The 24,190-nt window shown below is 45.1% G+C and overlaps 1 protein-coding gene across 2 annotated transcripts in view; it reads left to right on the forward strand.

Moving 5' to 3' along the window:
• The window catches only part of PBX4 (PBX homeobox 4), a 41,781-nt gene that overhangs the window by 15,666 nt on the left and 1,925 nt on the right, over nucleotides 1-24,190 (forward strand). The window contains exons 2-7 of one of the 2 annotated variants that reach the window (XM_066613977.1): nucleotides 3,787-3,860; nucleotides 14,902-15,143; nucleotides 17,752-17,942; nucleotides 18,561-18,696; nucleotides 21,077-21,233; nucleotides 22,865-22,971. In XM_066613977.1, the coding sequence (XP_066470074.1) occupies nucleotides 3,787-3,860; nucleotides 14,902-15,143; nucleotides 17,752-17,942; nucleotides 18,561-18,696; nucleotides 21,077-21,233; nucleotides 22,865-22,971 (907 nt within the window). The remainder of the gene's footprint in view (nucleotides 1-3,786; nucleotides 3,861-14,901; nucleotides 15,144-17,751; nucleotides 17,943-18,560; nucleotides 18,697-21,076; nucleotides 21,234-22,864; nucleotides 22,972-24,190) is intronic. The other variant, XM_066613978.1, reaches the window with a different exon arrangement.

The raw sequence follows: 24,190 nt of genomic DNA on the forward strand, positions 1-24,190 counted from the left end.
GTGTCATCTGGATCAATATAAGTTGCTCCAGAAACATTTTTACTCCAGAACAATTCATTTTACTCTCTGTACCTTCTGCAAGAAACACCTGACAGCTTTTAGCTTGGAACTGTAATTTTGTTTAGTTAATGATCATTAAAAGAAGAGATTTGCACTGTGGGGATTCTCTTAGATCTCTGGTCCTTACTTTGGATGCTCAGATAGTTGTGCTATGTGTCTTTCATGAGGCAGGTTGTGCTCTAACTGCAGTCGTTTCTAGATAGAAGTAGCCTGGCAGATTCATGCTCTGCTGTGTAATATGCTGTTCATGAGGCTGCTTTTGAAAAATTCAGCTGGATTAGGACACAGGAGCTGAATTGGTAAATGGGATGTGCTACATTGAATGCATTTTGACTGTACTGTATTAAAATAGGTGTACTGACTATCAGTTTGTTCTGAGGCATGCTTTAAGACAGAGCATCTGACTTCAAAGGCCTAAACAGCTTGTATGTAAAGGATTACTTTCTTCCACATGAACCTGCCTGCCCGCCCATTGAGATCTGCTTCAGAGATCCTTCGTTGGTGGCTCTCACATTCATAAGTTGAGTGATGACTAGAGAGAGCCTTTTTGGTGGCAGCACCCACCTTTGGAATAATCTCTTCCAACAGGTTTGTAAGGTTTCCAAACTTAGATGCCAGGTTAAGACTTTCTTATTCCCCAGGACCTGTTTTGCTACCTTTTATTTATTTTTCACATTTTTATACCTCCTTTCCTCTGAAGAGCTCAGGGCAGTATACACAGCTGCTCACAACAACCCTGTGAGGTAGGTGAGGCTGAGAGAAAGTGACTGGCCCAAGGTCACCCAGGAAGCTTTGTGGCTGAGGGGGGATTTGAACCTGGATCTTCCAGGTCTAAGTCCACCTCCCAAACCACTACACCACCCTGGCTCTCAGGATTACTGGATTCATGAATTTTATTAACCTTTATTAGACTAATTCTGTCTGTTGCTTGTTCATTTTATTGATTATTTTACTACCTTAAATGTTGTTGTATTGTGAGTTGTGTTTGGGACTCTTTGTCCAAAACAATTTATAAATTCTTTAACCAGGTAGATACAGGTAAGATCTAGCTTATGATGCTGTGGATGAAGCTGACTGTTTTCTGAGCACCCTGATGATGTACAGCAGGGGTGCTCACACTTCTTTGGCTCGAGAGCTACTTTGAAACCCAGCAAGGCCTGGAGATCTACCGCCCCCCTCCAGCTGTGCCACCACCTCTGAGCATGTGCAAAGTGTTTCTCCCCTCGCCAGACTGGGTGCCCCGCCCCCTCCAGCTACGCCACCGGCTGGAGGTGCTCCTGAGCACGTGCAGAGTGCCTTTCCTGCACAGGCTCGCCCCCTCCGCAGGGACGCCCTGCCTGGCCCGTGCCGGGAGCCCCCCGCCTGCAGGAGAACCGGCAGAGGAGCAGGTGGCCGGGCTTGCCCTGGCAGCCCCCTCCCCACAGGGTGCGGAGGGAGGGGGGAGGGACCGCCTGGTCCAGCAGCAGTTGCAGGTGCAGCAGCAGCAGCAGTCACGCCTCCCAGAGCAGGCGGGCGGGCAGGCGAGCAGCCTGGACCACCTGCTGCCCTCCCGCAGCCCCCCGCCTCCACCTGCAGGGACCCCGCCGCCCGCTCACCTTCCAGCCCAGGGCTGCGCCCAGGCCACCCTCTACCCTGGGGTGGGCTGGAGAGAAGCCACCGGCTGGAGGTGCTCTGAGCACGTGCAGAGCGCCTTCCCTGCACAGGCTCGCCCCTCCGCAGGGACGCCCTGCCTGGCCCATGCCGGGAGCCCCCCGCCTGCAGGAGGACCGGCAGAGGAGCAGGTGGCCGGGCTTGCCCTGGCAGCCCCCTCCCCACAGGCTGTGGAGGGAGGGGGGAGGGACCGCCTGGTCCAGCAGCAGGTGCAGCAGCAGCAGTCACGCCTCCCAGAGCGGGCGGGCAGGCAAAGCAGAGCAGCCTGGACCACCTGCTGCCCTCCTGCAGCCCCCCGCCTCCGCCTGCAGGGACCCCGCCGCCCGCTCACCTTCCAGCCCAGGGCTGTGCCCAGGCCACCCTCTACCCTAGGGGTGGGCTGGAGAGAGGGGCGCTTCCTTTCACAAAAGCTGCACAGCGGGGAGGCGACGCGAGGCTCTCTTCTCCCTTCCTCCACCCACCCTTGTCCGGTGGCCTGCGCTGCCGCAGCTCCAGCCTCTCCTGTCCAGTCCGGGCACTGAGGGGGAGGGGATGCGAGCGGAGCGACAAACGGCGACTGCGCTCACTCTCACTTCGTTTTTCCGCCCACCCCGACGCCCGGTGAGAGTCACAGAGCGCGCTCATACCCTCGTCGCACTCTAGGCTGCCCCTGTGCAGGGTCTCAGAACCCAGAAGGCGGCTCTTTGGCGCCACCTGCTGGCCAAGCCGCGGAACTGCAGGAACAGCTGGAGCAGCTCCGCGATCGACTCATTTTGTCCTCGCGATCGACCTGTCGATCACGATCGACCTATTGAGCACCCCTGATGTACAGGGATATTGAGTTTACTGTGATCTAGAACCGGGGTGTTAAACCTAAGGCTCAGAGGTCTTGTCAGGCCCTTTAGAAGTCCACATTGGTATACAGTATACCAGTGTATACCATTGCAGAAGATGGTTTTGCAGAAGATGGTGCTGCCCGTAGTAGAATAAGGAGGTTGACTTGCATGTGGCTGCTACTACATGGCTCAGCGATACTTTCTGTCATGGATACTGTCTGGAATGGCAGTGTGTGCTCACATCCTTGTTTTGTAGATGAATTTTGTGGGCAAGTCTGATGTTGAGACAGATACTTCTGAACTAGATAGGGCAATCTGACTCTGTAAGGCAATTTCTATCAGCTTTATTTGCTCCTATGGGCATAGTAAGGCAAGATATCCTTTTAGGATCCGTGAGTCCTTTCAGGACAGGGAACTTTTTGTTCACTTATTTAGCTGTGTAAACCACTTTGTAAACTTGTTTTGTTGAAAAGTGGCATATAAATAATAATGTGTTTAATATTAACATAATTAATGTGTTATGGGTAACTTTTTTTTGTTCTCCGGTTCAAGCGTTAAGTTTTTTCAGAATAGTTAGGTTGACAAGTGCTGCTGAAACAACTCCTAAATTTCCCAGTTTTAGTGTTGGAGATGAAATTGTTTGGTTTTACATTCAGGTGAAATGACATTTAGTAGTGAAAAACTAATGGCAGGTTCCCAGGCATCCCCGAATGAGGAGTTTGGCCCTCCAGCTCATTGAATTTGAAAGCCCTGACTTAGGAACTGTGAAGACCTTTGCAGCTGTATTTCAACTGTAGTTAGGGTTTGGTTTTGAGATTATTGTAGCTATCTTGCACTCCACTGGGTTTTTTTTTTTTAAAGTAAATAATATATTAAGATTCTGACAGTTCTGTGGCTTTGCTGGTACAGAGTTTAGCAACAGGATGCTAAAATATTCCTTTTGTGGTTTCTCTTGGTATCCCTCATTTTGAAACAGGCTGCCTTGTTAAAGGAAGTGCAAGAATGCTAATGCAGAATGCAGCCTTGAGGCTTCCCATATGCTCTTAAAATACACAAGCATCTGTATAATTATATACAACTTTAACTTGCTTGGTACTTAACTACTGTAGGCAGTTGTGTATTTCAGGCTATAAATTTAACCTTGCAAAGTAATTTTCTGGCACAACATGGGCTGTGGCTTTTGAATGGAATGTATTGCCAGTCTCTTTCTTACCCTTTCTGTTCCTTTGCCATTCATTCTGCTTTTCCCCCTCCTTTTTAGGAAACATGCCTTGAATTGCCATCGAATGAAACCTGCTCTCTTCAGCGTGCTGTGCGATATTAAAGAAAAAACAGGTGTGTTGGCATTTTCATCCAAAACTCATTTGTGAAAACTAACCTTCCTGGCTTGTGGGCAGCCAAGATGGGTGTTTCAGGCTGCAACTCTAAATACATTGATGAGGAAATAAGCCCTGTTGAACATGTTCTGTTTAAGTATGGATTGGATTAAGCTATACATGTTGGATTAATTTTATACAGTAATTAATATTTTGCAGTCCTCTATTAACTTAAGCCAGTATCACTGGGGCTTGGGATGCAGTCCTAGAGACTGTCTGCTCAAGTTCTAATTTAATTAGGCTAGCAGCCTAACGTTGAGCAGTTTTGTAGTCTAAGGGCGCAATCTTAACCAACTTTCCAGCACTGGCATAACTGTGCCAGTGGGGCATGTGCTGCATCCTGCAGTTGGGGGGTAGTCACAGAGGCCTCCTCAAGGTAAGGCAATGTTTATTCCCTTACATTTGAGCTGCATTGTCCTTATGTCAGTGCTGGAAAATTGGTTAGGATTGTGCCCTAAGGCTGCAGTCCTATGCATGCTTTCCTGGGAGTAAGCAACATTGATTATAATGGAACTTACTTCTAAGTAGACAGGCATAGGATTGGTTTCTAAATCCCTTACTACCAAGCATTCTCAAGCTGTATTGTGTGGTATTCGTGTTTCCTACCAGTGTAAGTACTGAAGAAAGATATGGAGAAAAATAGCTGCTTGCATAACTGAGCTTTTTTTTATTCCCTACAATGTCACATTTACCCTGTGCATTTTTCGTAAGCCAAGAAATTAATTTTACTTGCACTTAAACTCACTTCTTGCTAACCTCTAAAGGAGTGAGCAACTTTTGCTCTAGTGTTATCGGCTATTCAGGTACAAACATCTGTATATAGTCATTTCTCAGTATAATGTTCTGCATTGTTAGCCTTTTTGTATTTCTTTGTTTGAGTTGATTAAATCTAGATCTTACATGAAACTAATTTGATTGTGGACAAATCTCTTTTGTGGGCCCAGGAACTTGTTGCATTTCCATTGAAGGCCACAGTAGAAACATATTGCTCTAGAGGACTGTAACTAATCTGTATAATATAATTTCTGCAAAATGAATATGATTTGCATAATATTCATATTAACATGATCAACACAGTAATGGCAGGTGATGCCTTCTACGCTATCTTTGACGTGCAGTGGTTCAGCAGAATGGGGTGCTATGACATAAAGATCAGAATAACACTGGCTATCATCTTGAATTGAAGTGTTTTCTTCTAATGTGAGCCATATCTCTTTCACACTGTGCTTTGTGTTTTCAGGAAATAATGCACTCTTGTAGATGACTACAAAAAGTTTTCCAGGCTGCCTTGTATATGCCAGAGCATGGCTTGAACATGAGGTCTGGAAAGCTATTCACCCGAATGCGATGTCTGTTTGCCCCAAGGAAATAGAGTTATTGCAAGGTTATGGCAGTTGAGTGTGGATTGTCTTTCTTCCATATGGGATTAATATGTGATTGGGGTTAACATGTGAATGGGCTGGATCCATGGACCAGGTGCAAAGGAGACAGGGCTCCCCTACTTTTAATAGTTGTATAGAAAAGAGTGTGTTGACCATTTACAGATGAAGTTTTCCATGCTGGAGAAATTTGAACTCCTTTCTTCTCTCCAGCTGTCACCATTACAGGGATTCTGTTTTTTGAATCTTATCTTTGAAGAGTGTGCAGTTGGTTCCTGGTGTTGATTTTTTTGAACACGCAATTTCTGGGAAATCTTTCTGCATAAATCTTACTGTTGAGAACAGGAGCTGTGCAAGAGCACTAGTGTGCTATTGCTCAGAGCCTCTTAATTCAAGAGGGACTTGCAGCAAACCAGTGCCACAGTGGAATGTGCCTCTTGGATCAGCAACTTTCCAGCTGACAGATAATTCTCTTAGACTGGAGATAGTCCCCCCTCCAGTCCCCCCATCCCCCGTAATTGAAGGTGGCATGTTAGTGGCATTGTTGCCTACAGTGTGTGCACTCATCTCACTATGTTTGTAGGGTTTGCAAGTCTTTGTAGTTCTTCAAAACCTCTTTGACTGTAGGCAACAGAGACAAAAGAATTGTGTACACTAAAGCATGATGCTTTTACCTTACTACCTTCAGTTCTCTTAAAAACTGTCTGTCTCCAACCTTAATTACTGTGCTACACTAGTTTTCTGTATCCAATCCAGATCAGGTGCTCATCAGTGATGACTCAGGGCCCAATCCTATCCTATTTTCCAGTGCTGGTGCAAGCGTGCCAGTGGGGTGTGCACTGCATCCTTTGGCAGGGAGGTAGTCACAAAGGCTTCCTCATGATATGGGAACATTTGTTCCCTTATCTCAGGGCTTCATTTCAGCTGCTGTGTTGCTGGAAAGTTGGATAGAATTGAGCCCTCAGGCAATAACAATTCAGTCAAGGTTTCAGTAGTTTGCTTACAGCACAATCCTGTGCATGTCTACTCTGAAGTAAGTACCACTGTATGTACCACCTGGGATTTACTCCCAGGAAAGTGAAAGGGGCTTACTCCTGGGAAAGGTTTGCAGCCTTATTCTGATTTCTATCTATTTATTATCGAAGATAATGCAGGCTGATGACTATACTTGTCCAAGGTAATTGAACAGAAGGAGAGGGGCCAACAAGAAAGGTTGTTTCTAGTGGCTTTTCCCCTTGGAAATATGCATTATGTTATATGAAATTAGGCATGCTCCTGAGTTGGAGAGTACTGTACACTTTCTTGACAGAGAGCCATCTTTAAACTGGAAACACTGTAAGAAGCAATCTGAATATACGTGTATAGTGAAAGTTTTATATGTAACCTTTTCTGCTTTCTTATGATGGCAATTGCCTTATACGGCAGGATACATTCGCAGGATTAGCAGAATGTAGTTTTATCTTTTACTAGGTTCTTTCTCTCTTTCTTCCACAGCTGAAAGGGCATGAATTCAAGAGCTCTACTTAATGAAATGTGTTTCCTGGTCTTAATTTGCCTCTCTGGGTGTGCAGTTTGCTTAAAAAAAATCCTGCAAGTTGAAATTCACTTCAACTTGAGCATATTTGCACCAAGGGATTGCAGCCCATAGTTACACGCTGGATTTGTTTAGGTCTCATAGGTTTTTGAATGTCTGATGGCCTGTCTGTTCCTTATTTAAATTATGGGGAGCAGATGTTACTGCTTCAAGCAAACAAAGACCTGGTCATACTGTAGCATTAAGGTTGAGGTTTTTGTTTTTTTTAATGATTTAGGGATACAAGCTTGTTCTTAACTCTGAATCAGTTTAAAGCCCCCAGTTTTCTTTGTTGAAGTGCCAGCTACTTACAATTGTCTAAAATGGTATACAATGAGAAAACAGCTAGAATGCGGTGGTTCTTCATCAGTAAATGCTTTTGGTCAAATCTGCTTATGTATTCTATCTCTTTGACTTTCAGGTGTTTTGCTAAAACAAGCAGTTGAACAAGTCCATTAGGTTGGCCTGGTCCTTGACTGTAATGGCTGCTGCTATTTACCTTTACCTTCAGTTCCCTGCTTCTCCCTTTACTGGGGTACAGGGTCTGGACTGAAGGATCTCAGGAAATGGCCTGAAGATATATGAGGCAGCCACCTTGCTGAAATGTCTGACCATTGCCTGGATGGGAACCCGCACATATGCTAGCTTGTGTTCCAGCTTGGGAGAAAGGTGGAACATAAAAAATGAAGAAACAATTAGGAGAGTATGTCATTGTGGAGAAAATGCATGCTGGAGCAATTGCTGAAAGCCATGTGAATGGTAGAGATGACAACTGACAGCTCAGAGGCCAGATCTGCCCCAAAGCAGTTTTTTTTCTTGACTGTGGCAATCCTATTGACATTTTAATCTAGGTGTGATAACATTTTCCGTAGTTATGTCCAATACTCATAAGTAAATGAAAATGCTTTCAAGTGGGAAGTAAGAGAGATACTGTATATAATGAGTTAACACGGCATCCCTGTTCGTATTGCATATACTGTAAAGCCTGAGTATATAAGCTCCATATGCTAGAAGGCATCTATGAGGGGGTCAGTATGTTCTGCAAAATACAATTCTGGCCCCAGGGAGCAGACCATGAAAGTATTGATGTTGGTCATCCTTGGTATCAGGCACTGTATGTGAAGAGCATCAATAATGAGAGATATAGTTGGCAAAGGGTATCTACTGGAGAAGGGGGTTCAAAATGGGATGCCAGGAGGGCAGTACTGCAGCTGATTTTGTGGTAGCACTTCAGAATAACTTAGTGTGGGAGATGCATGTATTGCTTCTACAACTGTAGTGCTTTTACAACTTCACGAGTCTAGAGCAGGGGTGGGCCAACACTTCGGCAGGAGGGCCTCATCATCTCTCTGATACTGTGTCAGGGCCTGGGGAAAAAAAGAATGATGAATTATAGAATTATAAAAAGCATGTTTGCGCCTCCTCAAGAGTCAGCTGGGTTGGCGCAGGGACATGCATGCAGCCTCTGTGCTGACTTGGGAAGGGGGGGTTATGTCGGCCGATCTCGGCCAATGCAGGGGTCTGGGGAAGGCGGGGAGGAGGCGGGAAGGAGGTGTTCAGGGCAGGAGGAGGGCGGGCAAAGGGCGGACCCAGGGGTGGGTGGGCAGGGAGTGGTAGGCAGGGCTGGGACCCAGCTGCTATGCCAGATCCCAACCCCGTTCCCCGAGCAGTGTGGAGCGACTACAAGCCACTCCATTTTCCTTGGACTTATACTATCCCCTGAGGTGGTGCAAGTCTGAGGAGACCTATTGGGGCAGTGTTGGCTTACCTGGGGGTAAGTGGAAGAGTTTCCGCTTGCCTCCGGCCGAGCCACTTCTGGCCGCAATCTTGCCTTCCAATCACGCAGGCCTCGTGGCTTGCCTGTTCCAGCGCAAGGTAGGTTTGTGCTGTAATTTAAATTTTGTATTTTACATAAATGGATAAATTAGAGATGGAACTTGTATGAAAAATGAATTTTACTGAGCTTATTTATAATACACATGAGAGCTATAATACAGGCATGTAGAACTGCATGAGAACTATGAACGGTTTGCCACATACCTTTTGCAGAGTGAAAACATAGAGACCAAGCCAGAAACACATGGAGATGTAAGTTATTCAGAGGTAATGGGCGGGCAGGAGGGGAGGTAAAATAATACTCAGGTAAAAGCAGAAAACACATGGAAACTGTAAAAGGCCTTGCTCTAACTCGACCCGGAACTTGCATCTGGCGGTCATGACTGACAGTTGTGGATCAGCACAGGCTCCAACAGTCTCTGATGGACCAGAGGCTCATTGGAGACTGGGGGCTCTCTGTGGGCTGAATTGGAGGACCCCAGGGGTCACAAATGGCTCCCGGGCTGGGGTTTGCCTACCCATGAGCAAATTTAATATTTCATTCAGACCAGCTTTAGCGTTGCTTTCTTAGTGACAAACCTGATGTGAAGAGGCCATCATTCACTTGGATAGTTCACTTATAATGATAATGAATGTATACATACTACTTTTCAATACAAAAAGTTCTCAGAGCAGCTTATATAGCAAAGGAATAAGAAAATAGGACTGTTCTGAAAGGTCTCACAATTATAAATTTAAAAAAAAGAGAGAGAGAGAGATAACCAAATAGCCACTGAGTAGGATGCTGTGCTAAGGAAGAATAGGGATAGTTGCTTTCCCTCTGCTAAGAAAACCACTACATTATAAGGTGCCTTTTTACCCAGTTAGCAGAGGTAACCTATACACTAAGTCCCTTCTGTGTACGCAGGTTGAATGTTTGTAGGTGCACACATCCAGTTCTTGCTGGTCCAGCACTATCACACCTGTGTGAAAACACCACTGAAGGGATGTAGTGTGCCTGTGTGCTGACACAGCCATCCATAACTTGAATGTGTGTATCTTGGGGATCCAGTGTATAGAATGTATAAAGTGGGTGGTCATAGTGTCTTGTTAACAGTAAAAGGAGTGTTCAGCAGAAGTGTGCTGAACTCTTTCTCCTCCATGCCTCACCTTTCTTGATCTTATCATGTCAGCCACTTCTCTGTTTCCACATCCAGTGTTGGAAGTGAGCAAGAAATAGAGACAAACGTCTGGAGCAACAGAATAAGGGAGGCAGTGCAGAGAGTAAAGGAGAGTTCAGCACCTGTCTCCCTTATACCCCTTTAATTAAAGGAAGGTCTCCAGCCCCATATGCAACTTCAGTGGACACATGAATGATGGCTCTGTCATGTTTGGTTTGGTCTTAAGCTGCCACTGTCACATCTAGCTTGGCCTTTATGGTATGGATTTTACAGAGGATTAATCCTTTGAGTTAAGGATGCTGCCTGATGGAATCATTTTTACCTTGTATCAGCAGCCTGATCTGTGCAAGGTGAGCCAGAGGTTGCCCTGTGGCATGCTAGAGTGCCTCACAGCACTTTTGTGACCGTGATTGCCGGGACAGCACAGCTTCTACTGGCACTGCCCTGGCATAGGGCTTAAGTCCCACTAAGTTCAATGGGTTTTACTCATTAAGTTTTACAATTAAGAGTGCATAGAGTGCAGCCTTAGACTGAACTCAGTGGAATTTTCTTCTGAGTGAAGGAGTGTGTTAGATCCCTAGTTTACAGCTCATGTTTAACCAGGACCATATTTTGAAGTGAGTGCAGGCAACATTCAGTTGGCGGATAGAAGCCAATCCACATGAGCTGCTGAGATGTATGCAAATAGCTCTTCAAGCTCCCTTCTGCCCATTTGAATAGCAGCAGCTGAGGTGAATAATAAAGGGCTGCTCTGCCAAAGCCCCTGTTGCTGTTCAGCAGAACAGGGGAGGCTCCTTTCCTGATTCTTATCTTGTATGGAAGAGAGCAGCTGAAGGTGCATAAGTACCTTGGGGTCAAGGGAATGCTAGGGATCAGGTGGAAAGTCCATGGGAGCTGGGATTGAGCCCTCAGGCCACCAGTTGCCAAGTATATGTTGTACATCAAATGAGGCTTTAGTTAAAATGCTTAAATATGCTTGTTGCTTAAAAGCAGCTTCCATTATTTTCTTAGTGGATCTGAAGGTGAGTTGTGTAACAATTCTTTTTAGCTTCCTCAAATCTCTCTTGATTTACACTTTCCTATTTCCTTTAACTGTTCTTCTCAGTTGCTGCGGTGTTTATTAAATTTCTTAGACCTCCCAATGACAGTTGAGCCCCATCTTCCTTCAACCTAAAACAAACTTATGAGTTCAGCCAAAGGTTCAACTCATATGAAACAGCAAAAGTAACCGGTGCCTGCCTTTTGTATATTTCAGTTAATCGATAGATGTGTTTTATTCTTTATTAACAGAAATTTTCCATCATAAGACAGGAGTATGAGCCCCACTGCTCTGTTGCCACATGGAAGAAAAATCTGGATTGGAAAATGAGCCTAAACAAATTGCATATCATTCTTGTTTTGGCACCGGTGCTCTCGTACAGTTCATTATAGCACCACAGCGTGTTAATTAATGATATGTAAATATATTGCAATGATTGCATTTGCATATTGAGTGAGGCCTCGGTACCTTAGGTTGTGATGTGTTTTAATTAAGGGCTAATTAGAAATGATGGGAATTTCACTTGGCTCAGTCTAATTATTTTCCATTTTGATGAATATGTAGAGGGTGTTATGATTAGGGATCAGAACAAACAGTGGCATGTTAGTGTGTGTGACGGCACAGGTTCTCAGGGGTTTATGGCGCTGACAATTGTCCATTAAAAACATCCATAAAAATTAGGGCTGCCAACCAATTGGATGGTTTCTTTTAGTCAATTTACCATCTTGCTATTATCCATTTAATTGATTAATTAACTGATCAGGATAAATATAAAAGTAACTTGGTTTAAGTGATATTTTGAGGCTACTTAATGAAGATAACCGTTTCTTTCAACTAATTAACAGAGACAAATCCATTCTTTGTTTGGAAAATACATTGCTTGAACAAAGACGATCTCTTTTACATGGGAACTTGACATGCAGTTAAAACCGACACTATGTTCTGTGGCTATATTTTCAATCTACATGAAGCTTTTGACCTAAATGAAAAGTATTTATGGCTCATGAGAGGCTCTGGAGTATTGAGGAAAGGGTTGTTTGGAGATCTGATGTTATGAATAGTCATTGGAGCACTTAGGATCCAGGTGCATGTAGTGCTGTAACAGTTGGCAATGTAATGTGCTTGTGGGTATACCCTGTCCTAGAACCAGAAGAGTAGCAGCTGGGTAGTATGGCTTCATCGGCAGTAACCCTTGGTGGAAATGAGGATCGCTGTTTTGGGAATTCTTCCTCCAGTAAGGTGCTGCTAGTTGCTATTACTCAGTGATGAGAGGAGAACAGTTTGCATATGTTCATAGCTATTCTTGTTATTCCTGCCACTATTACTATTACTTTACATATCTTCAAGAACCAAGCCAGATCATTTTTAGTTGCTTGTCTGAACTGAGCTATTAGGCCCCTGCTAATTGGGTAAGAGGCACTTTTTCAAGTGGGTGCTCCTTTTTTTAGCAGGGGGAGAGTAACTGGCCCACCTCACCCCAGCACTGTCTGTTCTAGTGGCTGTCTGCTGGTATTCATTTTAGATTGTGAGCCCTTTTGGGACAGGGAACCATTTAGTTATTTGATTTTTCTCTGTAAACCGCTTTGTGAACTTTTAGTTGAAAAGCGGTATATAAATACTGTTAATAATAATAATAATAATAATAATAATAATAATAATAATAATAATAATAATAATAATAATAATAATAATAATATTCCTGAACCTCTGGTGGCCTGAGTAATTTTGGAGGTACCATTCCACAGCCCCAGCTTTCTGTAGAAGACACTGCTGATTTAATCCACTTTGGCAAGGAGGAACTAAGGAGAAAGTGGTGATCACTGTCCTACCTCTGCTGCTTGACTATTCCCACCATCTCTTGAGAGTGCAGAAAACACAGTAAGCCAAACTGCACTGAAAGTACAGTGGGGCTAAGAGAGCAAGAGATGATAGTTCTGCAAGCAGCAGCATGTACCCGTAAAAAGAAAACAATGCAGTGTGATGGATTAGATTAGAACAACGTCTTCAACCTTTTTCATGCCATGACCCCAATAAATCTTCTGTGGAAGCTCAAGGGTATGTGCTGTGCAGCCAAGAGAGAGGACTACACTGTGGAAGGGAAACATCTGGAGACTGAAAAGTTCTATATATAGAACAATAGTGTAAAAACCCTTATCAGGTCTAGAATAGCCTGTCTATGTAAACCGTCTTGAGTAATATCTGATGAGAAATCTGAAGATGATAAGGGCAGTAAATTAAGTATGAGTCTGAGGATCCATCACCAATCCTGCCCCCCTTCTGGGACCCAATCTGCCCACCCCCTGCCCCTATCACTGCCAGCTTTTCCCCTTTGCACCCCATTTCCCCCCTACTTCTTGTGTCTTCACAACAAACTTGTGAGGCAGCAGCCTGAGCAGGGCCAGCCTTAGGAGCTGTGAGGCAAGACTGAGAAGAGGCTGGGCAGGATTATATCAAATCAGTTTTGATAAGGCAGTATCATTATTGGATTCGATCCAAGCCTTCTCTTGCACAGGCTCTGAAAGGTTGCTGCAACACCCCCCCCCCAGTGAGGCTTTGTGACCCCATTGGGGTTTGGGGACCGCAGATTGAATAACACTGGATTAGGAGAATCAGGTTCAAATCCCTGCTTTGCCTCAATGCTCACTGATAGTCCAATCCTGAGCTGCCCGGGGTGTGGGGCTGCAGTGGTGCCGAAAATGTCTACCACTGCATCCTGTGCGCTCCGGGCAGCTGCCGCCGCCGCCTTCTTGGGAGAACTTCTGCAATGGGAACTTCCGCAATGGGGCTTCTCGATTCACTGCCAACCAAAAGGTCAACTGTGAATCAAGAGCCTCCGTATAGGGCAGTGAGCCCAACATGGAGGCTCTGGATCAGGTGCAGCAAAGCTCCACTGGTTCCGCCTCCCTCCCTCCCAGCTCCCTCCTGCTGGAACGCCTCCTCCACCCTTTCTGACAGCCTCCCCCCTTCCCAGAATGCCTCCTCCCCCTACGCACCCACTTACCACTCCTTGGCGGGCTGCGCAACCACCGAGTGGTGGAGTTCCGGTGGCCGCCCAACACTAGCCCAGCATCAGCCAGCGCTGGGCTACCACCAGTGCTCGCCCAGCAGTAGGGCCTGCGAGTGTTCCTTACAGCACATTTGCAACAGTGCGTGCCAGCAGTAAGCCAGCGCACACTGTTCAGGATTGGGTCCTTGGACTGCTAAACTAACCAGGTGTCTACTGATTGCATGGATTTTTGTGAATCTGGGAGGAGGTGTAAACCTTAACTTCTCCATTGTATAATCTTCTTTCCCATAAACAGAGGAAAGCTAGTGCAGTCTTGTGCATGCCCCCTTTTGTGTCAAGTGCTGCAACAGGTTTCCTGCAGCAGGGGGTGTGGAACAAAACTACTGCGCACCATCAGCAGTAATTTTAAAAACTGCATCTCTGGATCCCTGATTGCAAAGAAGACACTTCAGGGGAAATTTAGGAAGAACTTTCAGTGGTAACTAAGAGATGCCGCTTTTGTTCCTCTCTCTGGAAGTGCTACTCAGCATATAGTTTAATTTATTGCATTGTTTACAAATGAAACTTGGTTGTTGATTGCTCACAAAAAACATGCATATTTTCATAGTTGATGATAGTTGGAAAACTGAGTTTATTGGAAGTTGGTAAACTGCACTACACTAGTCTCCTGAATATGCTGGGTGCATATGTCTAAGTGGGGAATGTCATTGGTCTTGCAAATATTTGTGGATGCTGTTAACTTTTAACCAATATGAATTGTCCCAATTCTGTTACCTTCTCTCCAGCCTGTGAGATTTGCAATCCAGTTATATAGAAAGCAAAACGAACATCTTCAACCTTTATTGTCCATGTGTTCATGCATGTACTGTGCACTGGCAATAAATCTGTGCCCCCCTGACTGTGGTTGCTAAGATCTGTGCAAAGAAAACATGAAGGAAAAATCAACTGTTAATTTCTTTTCTCTGCTTCTGAAATAATCCTCTGCTCCCTATTTATATTTATCCAGTGTTAAGTATACGCGGTATTCAGGAAGAAGACCCCCCTGATGCTCAGCTAATGAGACTAGATAACATGTTGCTGGCTGAGGGTGTCTCCGGACCCGAGAAGCGGGGAAGAGGAGGACCAGCGGCCATAGCAGCAACATCAGGTGGCTGTCCAAATGACAATAGCATTGAACACTCTGACTACAGGGCCAAGCTGTCACAGATCCGACAGATATACCACTCTGAGCTAGAGAAATATGAACAGGTGATCTTTCTGCATGGAAGAGTTTTTATCATCTCAGTTAAAAACAATTAATCATTTTTCCTTTGTGGTCATAGAGCAGGGAGTATCCTGTATTTTTATATATAAATAATCCAATAGTTATTTACTGTGCTGATGTAAAAATGGAAGGGTATATTCATTGGACTGCACTCTTGTGTCTTTTTATGAGCTCTCATGTAGGTTCAGGACTATGGCCTTTCTTGATTCTTAGTTGTATTAAATGTGTAGTTGAGTCAACAGTTTATGAGTTTCCTCTTCAGAACTTTCGTACTTTGCCAGTTGTTTGAATAGACAGTATCATTCTTTGTCTGGAAGCAAACACCAGCCTCTTTGTTTTATGAGATAATTTTTATAGAGCTCTTGTTAAAGTTCTCCTTTTCCTTGTGTAACTGCAGTGCCTTTTAAGAGAACACAGTCTGTTTTCCAGGCATTTGTGCAACTAGGGACAGTTGTCACAGACATGGTCACATGGTAAAAGTTTGAGTATATAGTAGCAAACACAGTGAGCCCTTGATGTGATAGACTAAGGCAGAGGTTCCCAAACTCCTCTGAGGGAGTTGGGAACCTCACAAATAAAGGCAGGGTGGTGGTGACCCCAACAGTGCCACAGCAATCGTGGTGCCATGGGGATCCAGCAACATTTTAATATGTCTGGGGGGCTGCTGAAGCCTCCATGAAGGTCCTGAAGGCTTGCAGCTGCCCTTCCACATGGCTGCCATGAGCTCTGATTGCTAATTGGATCTCACTTCCAGTTTCAAACCGAAAGTGAGCTCCAGTTGGCAATCAGAGCTCAGGGCAGCCACACAGAGGCTCACAGAGGGGCCTCCATGACCATCATGGAAGCCTCAACAGCCCCCCAGGTACATTAAAATGTTGCTGGGTCTCTGCACTGCCACGATCGCTGAGGTGCCATTGGGACACCCATTCCCAGGCCATTTCCCTTAAGGAGGAATGGCCCATTTTTGGTTCCACCAGTTTGGGAACCGCTAGACTAAGGGGTGTCCATTAATGCTGAAAGTCCATTAAATCCAAATCTATTTATGACAATACAGGCATCCCCCTGTATCCACGGGGACTCTGTTCTGAATCCCCCCCTTGTGATACAGAAACCACAGATACAGGGGAACTGTATAATAACATGCTTCACAATGCAACACTCCCCTCTGGTGCCCATTACCTTCATTTTTCTTTACTTTTTTTGGTCTTGCTTTATACAGGAAGAGTTTCTTGCTTAACACAGGAACAAGACATGCAGGCAGGAAAACTGTGCACCAGAGCGGGGAGACTAACCAAACATTAATAGGAAATAGGAGAGTTCCTGCTTCCTGTTAATGTTCAGTTAATTCCTGTAGTTAGTCTCCCTCTAGCTTGCAGGCTTCCTGCCTCCCTGTCATGTTCAAGTGTTAAGCAAGAAACCCTTCCTGGACTAAGCAAGACAATAAAAGTAAAGTGATCTGCAGATATTGGGGGGTGGGTGGGGAAGAAACATCTGTGCACATGCATATGTGCAAACATATTTGACTTGTTTTTAAAGAAGCAGTCAACCTCTGTTATTTCCAAAGGATGCAATCCTAACCCAGTTTCCAACACCAACATAAGGGCAATGCAGCTCTGAGGTAAGGAAACAAACATCCCCTTACTTTGAGGAGGCCTCAAAGTGTTGAGGAATGCCCCCCAACTGCAGGATGCAGCACACGTCCCATTGGCACAGCTATGCCAGTGCTGGAAAGTGGGTTAGGATTTGGGCCAAACTCTTTTAAATCAAGAGTTATATGACTGCACAAGAGCTGTTGGACTTGTCTATGTCAGGGGAGTCAAAAGTTTTTGGCAGGAGGGCCACATCGTCTCTCTGACACTGTGTGGGGGGCCGGGGGAAAAAAAAAGAATTTACATTTAAAATTTGAATAAATTTACATAAGTTTACATAAACAAATATGTTAAAGATGAACTTATATGACTGAATGAAGGTCTTGCAATAGCTCAAGGCCTATAAAGGAGGCCTTTACAGGCCTTTCCTTTGCTGCTGCTACTGCATCACAGACGTGAAACAGCAAGCAGTGGAGGGAGCCCTCATCCCACAGCTCACGCGAGAGGTCAAACAGTTGCCCTCACACTAAGAGCAGTTGCGTTGGGCCAGTGTGGGCTCCAACAAATCTCTGGAGGGCCAGAGGCTCATTGGAGACTGGGGGCTCCCTGAGGGCCGCATTGAGAGGCCTCGAGGGCCACAAGTGGTCCCAGGGCTGGGGTTTGGGCACCCCTGGTCTATGTAATGTAGTGGTTATATTAAGGTTCTACAGCCAACACAGACTACACATCTTTCATAGCAACATTGACTGCACATCTTCCATTTGTTGCTACACATCAAAGGTGTGTACACAGCCCATAAAAGGTGACCTAAAGCATATCTTTTAATATAATAATTTTGAGATTGCAGGTGATGTCATATTCATCTGATTTCCAGGTAGTCTGTTGAATAGTTAAAATTTACACTGATATGTTGCAGATTAAATGTGATGATGATGTAAGGCTTAATGTGAGAGATTTTTACCTTTACTTCAGTTAAATGTGCTTATTTTTTACTTATATCCAGGCCTGCAGTGAGTTCACCACCCATGTTATGAACCTGCTCCGAGAACAGAGTAGGACAAGGCCAATTTCACCCAAAGAAATTGAGCGTATGGTGAATATAATTCATGGGAAATTCAGCACCATCCAGATGCAGCTGAAACAGAGCACGTGTGAGGCTGTGATGATCCTGCGCTCACGGTTTCTTGATGCAAGGTAATGAACAATCCAGACTTGGTGCAGGTGTTGCCTGTGTCCAGCATGTTGAACACTATGTGGAGTCTCATGCTGTGCAAGTCAATGGGGACCCCTATATAGGAGGAAGATGGAAAAAACACTGACCTAGTTATTGTCATGTAGGGCTTTGCCAGGTTTTGGATGCAGTCCAGTAAATGGTGTTGCTGAATGATATCCATTATTTGTGCATTTCTCTCTCTCTCTCTCTCTCTCTCTCTCTCTCTCTCTCTGTGTGTGTGTGTGTGTGTGTGTGTGTGTGTATGATTGGGGGGGGTAATGGGTCAGAAGGACACAGATGAGACAGGTCTCAGGCAATCATGTCAAATTGGGCCTACTGTGATTTAAGCAGAAGTGGCACTTTAAGACATAACTACAAATAATACTGTGTATGGGGGGTCAATTATATATATGAAAAAATGCTCCCTTTGTCATCTTCCCATTTCATTAGAATCTTGACATCCTTATGTGTTTGCATGGAACAGTGTACCTAAGCTGATGTGTGCTTTCCTGCATCCTTTGCTTGTTTGTTCAGCTCTTACACTAATGTGTAATGTGTTCTAATGTCAGCAGTAGAAATAATTTGCAGTATGTTCCTAGGCGCAAGCGGCGTAACTTCAGCAAACAGGCGACAGAAGTCTTGAATGAGTATTTTTATTCTCATCTAAGTAATCCTTACCCCAGTGAAGAAGCCAAAGAAGAGCTAGCAAAGAAAGGAGGCATCACAGTCTCACAGGTAGGCTATGCATCATGGTGGAGAGCAGTGTCGCCAAGTGTACCTGTTTTGTTCTTGAACTATTTTATAGTTTAAAAAAATATATATATAAGGGGGGGGGAAGATGAGAAGCAGGGTGGATAAAAATTAACTTAAATTTCAGCTCTAGTAACCTTAAAAATGTCATGAACAATTTTATAAAATAGTTAAAATATTATATGTTGATTTAAGAAATTTTGTATATTTAAAATGTGCCTAGGTAGCATAAAGGGCATTGATAAATCAATGTATCTTGTAAACCTGCATAAAACCGAATAGGAAATCTCCCTGATTTTAATCAGCCCAGCTATCTGAAGCTGTCTTCAACACACCTAGCCCCCTCCAGTGATAAGCAACAGTGTGTTGAATTCCCTCCCAGCTGTTATTTCAATAAGGGCGCAATCCTAACCAACTTTCCAGCACTGGCATAGCTGTGTCAGTGGGGCATGTGCTGCATCTTGCAGTTGGGGGGCAGCCATGGAGGCCTCCTAAAGGTAAGGCAATACTTGTTCCCTTACCTTGGAGTTGCATACCTTATGTTAGTACTGGAAAGTTGGTTAGGATTGCTGCCAAAGTTGCCAGCACTGGCGTACCTGGGGGGGGGCAAGCGGGGTAAATGCCCCAGGCACCGACCCTCCAGGGTTGCCTCGGAGCCCTGCCCCCGCCAGGAGGAGTGCCTAGGAGCTTGCTGCCTCTCTGTCAGCACCTGGGCGCGGACTGAGCCGCCCCTCCCCTCCTCCTTTATAAGAGGATAGGAGACAGGTGCCCTAGAGAGGCACTTATGCTCTAGGGCGCCCATCTCGTCTCCTCCTATAAAGGAGGAGGGGAGGGGGGGGAGGTCCAGTTGGCACCGAGACGCTGCCTGGGAGGCAGCGTCCAGTTGCCTCCCAGGAGTGCTCCTGGGTGCCCCTGCTCCACCTCTGAGGGCGTCCCTCGGGGCGGGGCGGAAGTGGCGCGTGCCCCCCTGGCCAGGTCGCCCTGCTCCGCTGCTGAGGGTGTGCCTCAGGGGCGGAGTAGAAGTGGCGTGCCCCCCTCTGATGTCGGAGGGGACGTGCGTCGCTTCCTGGCCCCCATGGAGCCTTCCGCGCAGCTTACAAGCTGCGCGGAGGTCTCCACTACAGCAGTCTTGGGCCGCTGGGAGCAGCCCCAGACCACTGCCATGGCAACCCCCGTGGCGCGGAAGGCTCCATGGGGGCCTCGGCTGCCTCCTCTGTTTCTCCTTGTTTACAAAGGGGGAACGGAGGAGGCAGCTGTGCGGAAGTAATTGCAGTGACTATGATGTCAGCGCAATTACTTCTGGGTTGCGGGGGCGGAGAAGGGGGGCGAAACCGGGTGTGGGGGGGTGGAATTCTGACCCCAGGAACACCACTGGTTGCCAGATCTGATTTTTAACACATTTCTTTTGTTGCCTCAGACAGCATGAAAGCTTTTAATGTGGGGGATGGGATGGTCCTTACCTTTGACCTTGCTGCTATTCAGGAGAGCTTTTTTTGCTTCTCTGGCTAGTTATTCTGTAGTTTTGTCATTTGGCTAAAGCTTGGTTGTAGCATGCAGACTGATTTCTGCATGAGAGAGCCCTCAGGTTCCAGATTCAGCACTTTGGTTAATTAGTAAATTGTGTTTAATTAACCATAGCTTTAGGAGGCCAGCCAGACTTGATTTGAAAATTGAAGCAAATCTACTGTATTTGCTTACAAACCAATCTAGCCTGCCTTTAGTATTACAATTGGTAACAATTTTGTTTTTATTAGTTGCACTGTCCTTTGCTTAATTTGCTGGCCAGTATTTTTTTAGGTGTCACAAGAGCAGAGGCAATAGCTGTCTGACACATCTGGCTGTGATGGAGTTCCAAAACTACACTTCTGCCTTCCTTTCCCATGCTACCCTGCTTTAGGCTTTTAGATGCCATAGACTAGAGGCAAAACCATATCAAAGCACATTGGCTTTTATGTGTATTGTAGCATGCATTAGAGTGGCACTAACTCACATTTGGGACATAGCTTATTACATGCTTGCCAAGTAGGATAACCCCCATTGCTTTTATCATTTTAGTTCCATAAAGGATTTTATAAAACATCATTCATGGTCTTGCTAAAGGACTTGCAGTGCTGTTAATGGATGAGAGTTGTTAATGGATGAGAGTTAACACTTGATTTGAGTCATCAAATAACACTTAGTTTGATGCCCTCAGATTGTTGGATGCTGCTTTGAATGCCCGTTAGGGAGATAAAGCTGGGTATAAATTTGTAAGTAAATTTATTTCACTCTCTCTGAGAATAGTCATTGCCTCTTGTCATCTGTAGCTACTATTAATGACTATAAACTATAATGTGTTTGAGTATTAACTGAGTTATTGTTGCAGGTCTCGAATTGGTTTGGTAATAAGAGAATCCGATATAAGAAAAATATGGGGAAATTCCAGGAAGAGGCTAATATTTATGCAGCCAAAACAGCTGTGGATGCAACCAATGTGGTGGCCCAAGGCAACCAGACAAGCTCTCCACCCACCCCAAATTCTGGTGAGTGCAGAAAGGTGGCATCTAAGTTGGTGCTTGGCCTCACACCTGCTAGGCAAACCTTTATACAGCAGGAGAGCTTCTGCTATACTGCTCTGAAACTGAAGAGGCTACTGAAGTTGACTTAAAGTTAACAAACTTAACAGGACATGTTTGAAAATGCCCCAGAACTGGATTGTGTGCCTATTGAGAAAAAAGCAAGCAGAAAACAGAGTTTAGAGCCCAATCATAAAGGCTCCAGTGCTGGTGGTACGCTTGCACTGCTGGCGGTGGGTGTTGCAAACATGCTGTAAAGCATGTTTGCTGCACCCTTAGAGTAAGCAGCACCAGGGGGGGGGCAGGCCTACCTATCAGCTCTGCTGAAGAAGCCCTGATCGCTGCCGGCAAAAAGGGGGGGCATGGAGAAGGTGACAGGAAGGTGGGGGGAGATGGGGTGGGACCAGTGGAGGCCTCCTCTGCCACATCCTGTGCCCTGTGTTGGGCTAGGAAGCCAGACATGGGGTTTCTCAAGTCTGCGCCAGAAATTTAGTCTAGTTTCTTACATACCTTGAACCAACTGCTGTTCTTCAGGGTCAATTCCTAACAGAAATTGCTAGAGAAAAATAATTTTAGTAAACATGCCTGTTTCTTCTTTAACAATCAAAAACTTGACTAGCATTCAAACACAACAATATTTGTCTAAGGAGAAACAGACATTCATATGAAGTTACTTTTGTTTAGTGGTGTCTATTCCCTCTGAAGAAGAACAATTTGCTCAAGATGCCTTGGCAACTACAATTGCTTCAGTAAATCCCTGTACACCCACTGGAGTTTGTTGCAATTGTCTGCACATTGCTCCATATTTCATTTCATTTCAGTTTCATGCCTCTTCTATTCATATGCATATTTTCTTCTTTTGAGACTATGGGCTTTAGGTGGGTTTCTTTTTTTGAAACAACAATATTTTTAAAAAAATGAAGACTGAGGTTGAAGCAGGGTACCTGTATTCCAGTAACTTAGCTGAATTACTTCAAAACTTCTATTCAGAAGGAACTCTTGATTTGTTGGTGTTGATTTGTTTTTCAAAGATAGCCTCCCTTGTCTGCCTTGGAACCACTGTGTTGCAGAAAATTCCAGAGCATATTCTGCAATTCACATGAGGCATAAGTTTGGCTTGTCAGACCTCACCATTGCATCATGTAAATGGAGAATGTACCCTAGGTTACACATGTATTTTATGTTCATTAGTATCAAAGATCAGCTTTGTTTTGCTGGCATCGTGGGTACATGTAGAACATATACAGTCCCTCCCATGCAACTGCACATTGCAGGGGACGATCAGCAGTAGATAAGTTGTCTTGTCTTGGATCTTTTCATTGAGGAACCCAATTATGTTTCCAAGGAACTCAGAATTCCCTGGGGTAGAGTTTGAAAACAACTGCTACAGACCAAAAAAGGGGAGGAGACCTTGATCATGAAGTGCCAAGGCAGTACAAGATCAGAAGCTGTTCACCCAGCCCCAAGGAGTGCAACAATTTAGCAGTAAACCATGGGATCAGATGCAGAACATCACAAGTTTTTATGTTTTCTGTGACAGACTATGCAAAAATGAGCAGGTGCAGACAAACCCTTAGGTAACTTCTTTTCCTCTTCAGGTTCCTCTGGGTCATTTAAAATGACAAATTCTGGAGATTCCTTTATAAACCTGCAGTCACTCACTTCCTACCAGAACTCGCCAGTGGGAGCCAATGTGCAGTCACAGGTTGGTGTGCAGAGAAAATTGTGAGACCAATCCCTCAAGGTCTTCAGCAGGGCAAGGGTGCTGAAGGCTCCCATGTGCCCAAAGCATCATTTTTATAGATTGTTGGATTTAACCCCCCACCCCCACCCCGCCCGGAATATTTCAGTAGGGTGGCCACCTGTAGAAGTGATCCACCTGTAGAAGATGATAGATCATTCCATAAATAGTGGCTTTCTTGGGCACTTTGTTTAATCTAAATCATCCAGTGCTGGTTCAAGCAAGGAAAGGCTGCCAGATCTATTTGAGGTTGGAACTGGCAACATGTTTTACCTACCTTTTTAATCTTTCTCCTGAAATTGAAGAAATATGTCTGACTGTGGGCCTGGCCCATAGCTCATCTGTGGCAGTCAAATGCTGATTATGTCATGTAGGAGAGGATAGGGGCTATGTAGATGTGCATAAGCATTCACACACAAGGGTTAGAAAGACTTGACGCAGATTGATGTTGCAGAGCAGAGCCAAATAAGATGAAGGTAGCATATTCCTGTTTCAAGTGTACTGTCTGAGCAGACATGAAACAAAACAGCTTCCAAGAAATGCTGGTTGGCATCATTTACTGGTTGGCATCATTACTGGTTGGCATCATTTGCATGGCAGTATCACCATGATGATATTGGGTATCATCCTGGGCCAGAAGTAATGCTGATTTACAACTTGGGTATTCCAGATTCCATGATGAGAGCCAGGATTCATGTAATGCAGGTCTGAATTGCCTGTTTGACAGAGCCACGCATTTTGGAGTTGGGCCATTTGGGCCATTTTTTTTTCTTTTTTCCCAAACTGCTGGGCCCAGAGGTTCATCCATCGTTGTAGTAACCCTGTCCACTCTGACAGGCATAACACACAATAACGTTACAATATTAGAGAGACTGAATCTGCTGCAGACAGTGGATCCAGAATTTTAGTAAACTTTAGTGAGATTTTAGGGCGCAATTCTAACCAATATTCCAGCACTGACCTAGCCGCAATGCAGACCCAAGGTAAGGTAACAAACATGTCCTTACCTTAAGGAGGCATCCCTTGACGGCTTCCCACTGCAGGATGCAGTGCATGCTGCATTGGCACAGCTATGTCAGTGCTGGAAAGTTGGTTAGGATTACGCCCTTAACCTTGTAGCCATCCGCCCAGTTGGACATGATGTTTCCGAGTTCTGTTGGGGGCTGCATAAAGGGAGCAGGGA

Source organism: Tiliqua scincoides, chromosome 2 (assembly GCF_035046505.1).
Source record: "Tiliqua scincoides isolate rTilSci1 chromosome 2, rTilSci1.hap2, whole genome shotgun sequence".
Classification (NCBI taxonomy): Eukaryota; Metazoa; Chordata; class Lepidosauria; order Squamata; family Scincidae; genus Tiliqua; species Tiliqua scincoides.